General features: G+C 24.0%; 1 protein-coding gene across 1 annotated transcript in view; it reads right to left on the bottom strand.

The window, feature by feature from the left end:
* Window positions 1-4473, bottom strand: part of LOC101500503 (probable WRKY transcription factor 31) — an 11936-nt gene extending 7463 nt beyond the window's left edge. Inside the window, exons 1-3 of the mRNA XM_027330297.2 lie at window positions 4427-4473; window positions 3015-3395; window positions 2457-2570 (exon numbers count right to left, since the gene is read on the bottom strand). Coding sequence (XP_027186098.1) covers window positions 2457-2570; window positions 3015-3395; window positions 4427-4450 — 519 coding nt within the window. The 5' untranslated portion in view covers window positions 4451-4473. The remainder of the gene's footprint in view (window positions 1-2456; window positions 2571-3014; window positions 3396-4426) is intronic.
* Between the last annotated feature and the right edge of the window lie 6 nt (window positions 4474-4479).

The following is a 4479-nucleotide window of genomic DNA, read 5'->3' as shown; positions in this document are numbered from 1 at the left end:
TACGTGTAACAAAGGTGAGGACAACCGTTCAAAATGGATTAGTGTACTTGGAAAACATTGTGGACTAAGTGAAATATCGATACTATAAAATGAAAAGAGAAATATGAATTCTAAATCGATACTATTGTGAACAACAGAGCGTCTAAGAAGGGAGGTATTTTCATACGGGAGGTTGCATATCTGCTTCACAACAAATAGAACATGATAATTGTTATATATTAAAATTTAACCAATTAATTAACAATTTAGAAATATGAATTCTAAATTTAACAGTTAATATTTTAGGAAAAAATCTAGGACAATATTTCCACCTGTTTTTTTTACCATCTACAACGAGTCTCACTACTTGCGGCAACAATTAGAGTAGTGTGAACTATATGGTTAATTGGATGGTAAATTAAATTGTACTCACCGAAAAAACCAATTCAATTAAATGGTTAATAAATTGAATAATTAATTTAAAATAATTCAGTTAATTAAATTTAATTCAAAAATAAGTTTAATAATTTTAAAATTTTTTAATCTTAAATAAAAATTTATTTTTTAATTTTTTTTTTGAAATTTAGAAAATATTAAAACTTTTTTAAAATATAGAAAATATCAAAACTTTTTTTAAAATAAAAAATAAAAAAGTATTTTATCTTAAAAAATTGTATACCTATTTTTCTTTAAAAAAGTCAGAAATTTCAATAAAAAATTGTCGGAAAACTTTTTACATCAATTTTTTTGAAAATAAATTAAAAAATTTCTCTAAAATAATTAAAAAAAAATTTGCGAAAAACTAATTCAAAATTGATTTTAACTAAAAAAAAATGTTTAGAATATGAAACTGATTTTTATATTTATAAAGTTTCAAAATTACACTTATCTTAATTAAAAAATAATTTTTAAAAACTTAATCAAATCATTAATGCAATTCAATTGAGTTTAGTTTTTATCGCTATCAATACACCTAACAATATTGCATTAAAAGTCTCCTCCTCGTAGCAACAACTTCCTTAATACTCCATAATGTCTTCTTTGTCCGCACAACAACCTCCTCAATACACAAAAGAAGCTCATCAGTTTTGCAACCAGCTATACCGCTGACTGCAACCTTGGACAATTTTCAAAGCTTGATGCCACCAATTAATTTTAATCTTTTGTCGGTTAATCCATCAAATGATAATGATGGGGAAATGGAGATTAGAGGTGGAAATGGTTATGATTGATGTTTAGTTCAGATAGTTTTTTTCTATTTTCATTTTTGAACTATATTGATAATTAAAATATCATTGCTTAGGATGACAATTATGGTTTGAATCACAGAATTTATGAATTACTTTTATAATTTTTATAATATTTTTAAAATTCTTTTAATATTATATATATATATATATATATTCGTTTTTTATTATATAATATTTTAAAAGAAATTGTTTCATTTGTGGCGACTTAAACCATATTAAATAGACACTTTTTAATTTGACTAAATGTTTGTGTGGTCTAGATCCTCATATAGGATTCATATAAGAAAAAGAAACTAGATATTTGTGGTATTTTGGAACCTCACAAATGTTTATGACCAATTTATGTGAGGATTTTTTACCTACAAATTAATGATTTTCTGAATGTTTTTGCAGGTTTGTGAGAGCTTTTGATTATCACAAATTACCTATTTTCTTGTAGTGTTAAAATATATAAAATTGAAGTATAATAATATATAGATATAAATTAAAAATTAATATAATTTGATATTAAATTTAAAAATAAAATATTAATAATTGATTTAAAAAAATAATATAGTTTAATCACAAAGATAATTTCACAATGACAATTTTATCATATATATATATATATATATATATATATATATATATATATATATATTGAGTTGTATGTTAAACACATAACATAATAAAATAATATTATCATGTGCACATTAAATGTAAGATAGAATAATATATATCGAAAATTTTAAATATATTAACGAGCTAATATGTCAACAAATTTAAGTTCTATTTTGATATATGTCATTTTAAAGAGTATAACTTTATATAAGATCCTACTATAATCCTATTTTATGATAATAAATTTAAATATGTCATAAATTAATGTAAGCTAATATACTTACATTACTAAAAGGTTAATAAATTTATTATGTAACACAAAGTTCAAAATATGATATAAGAATAGTAGTAATAAAAAGTATTATTCATATTTACTTAAGTACACTCGTCTTATAGTCTTAAAAAATTATTCATGTGATTTGCAATATGATTTATTTATTTTAGATGAATAGACTTTTATAATATGCGTAAATTAAGTCACAAGACTGTATTGTTCAGTTTGACTTATTCACATTTTAGGTTGTTGTTTTATTATAAAATTATTGAACTAGGTTATGTGCATATTTTAGCTAAAGTAGTCTTAACTAGAAAGTAAAATTTCATAGAAGGGAGAGAGATTGTATATACTTGCTTCCGAACTAGACAATTAAGTCCCATTGTACAACGATAATAAGCTCTTGGAGATGGATTTCCTTTTGCCATCTTCTGTCCATACTTTCTCCATTGACATCCATCTGAAATCTGTGATACACAAGTTAATCAAAAAAATAATAATTTTGCAATAATTTTTATTATTGTAGTATTGTTGTTTGCACTTTAACATTATACACATACAAGTTTTATGTTAGACAATTTTGATAAATATTCCACCATAGATATTACAATAAGTTAAAAGTATAAATTTAGGGTCATTTTGATCTTGATGACTAAAACGACGTGATCAGAAGAAATAATATATTATTACAATAATTATAAATATACTATTGTGATTATTACATAATATGTCACATCTCTTGCCATTAGAATTCACCAATTAAACAGCTATGTAGAACTTTTTTAATTAATTAATACATATATGTTAGACCACATGATCCTAATGGAGATATCATTCATATAATTGCAAAGTCTTCAATTAATACATATTAATAAATGCATATTAATATTTTATTAATTTTATATACTAACCATAGTAGCTTCTGATCTTGTTCTAACTGACACACGAGCTTTCTTGATCATTGATTCCGATGCTTTATCATCAACACTCTTAAAAGAATTGAACCTTGGAACTTGGTTTGTGAGCCACCCTGGAAATCCATTGTTATTAGTAGGTGAGATTTCATTATCCATCTTCTTTTGTGGTTCCAACTTATGAACAATATCTCCACTACCACAAATCTTTTTTGTCTTTTGATTATCACACTCCATCAAGTCAACCATGTTTCTTTTCTCTCTAATTTCTTTTCCCTTTGGAGATTGTTGTGAAGTCTCTTCCTTGTCAAAATTCATTTCCAAGAATGGCATTGAAATCACATTCTTACCCTTTTCTTCTTTTGCTCCATTATTAATCTACATGAAACCAAATCCATATGTTAGCATTAGCATTTTTTTTTATAAAATAATTTTTTTATTAATAATGTTCTATCTCAACATCATAGTGAATAAAACTCTTTGTTCGCCTTTTATGAAGAGTTGTATAAGAATCACACAATGACACACTCATATGTTAGCAATTATTAAATTTGCTAGTTTGAACATAATTTGAAGAGATAAATAGTAATTTATTAGTCCTAAAATATGGCCTCGTTGAACATGATATATTTTAAATTATAGTTTGTAACGGTGATGATATAACGATTTTAATTTAGCAGATTTTGCATCAATATCAAAATCAAAATTTCATCATTTATAAGATCCAAGAAAGAAAGCCCAAAAACCAAAAAGCTTCAAAAATTTGGTGGGCTTTCATGGGCTTGTGAACTCATTTTTTTTTAAAAAGAAATACCAATTTTTTTATTTTTTTTTGAGAAACAAATTTTTTTCTCAAAATTTACCAATAAAAAAATAATTTTTTAATTTTACTCACAATTTTTCGAGATAAAAAATATATTTTAGAATTTTAAAGAAATTTTTGAAAAAAATAAATTTTAAAAATTTTTCAAAAAAACTATCTCAATTAACAAAATATTTAGCATATAAACCCCTTGCTTAAACCCACAAAAAATAATGAAAATTGAACTGGAGCCTTAAAAAAATTATTTTAATAAAAATCTAATATTAAAAACTTAGTATAAATTTTTTTAGAAGGGACTTGAAACTTTGAACTTTATAATCGACAACTCTAATCATTTCAGCCACATTTGTATGTATTTTATCACAATATATAAATCGTCAGACTACAACCATAATTTAAAAGTATGATAAGTCTTCTATTTGAGTTTGAGGCCCGCAAGACCCCTTGAGATCGATGACGTAAATATAATCTGTCTTTAAATATTCAATGTGAACTTAAAGTTTAGATCATCAATATTTTTTTGTGATTTTCGAGTAATTACAAAAAAAAAAAATCGTTTAAAATAACATAAACTAAAACTACGTACCTCTTGTTTATGTTCTTTCTGCATCAGCTTCACGACATTCTCGTCTAGGGCAT

This window comes from Cicer arietinum, chromosome 5 (assembly GCF_000331145.2).
Source record: "Cicer arietinum cultivar CDC Frontier isolate Library 1 chromosome 5, Cicar.CDCFrontier_v2.0, whole genome shotgun sequence".
NCBI lineage: Eukaryota > Viridiplantae > Streptophyta > Magnoliopsida > Fabales > Fabaceae > Cicer > Cicer arietinum.
This window is presented reverse-complemented; position numbering and strand designations above follow the sequence as displayed.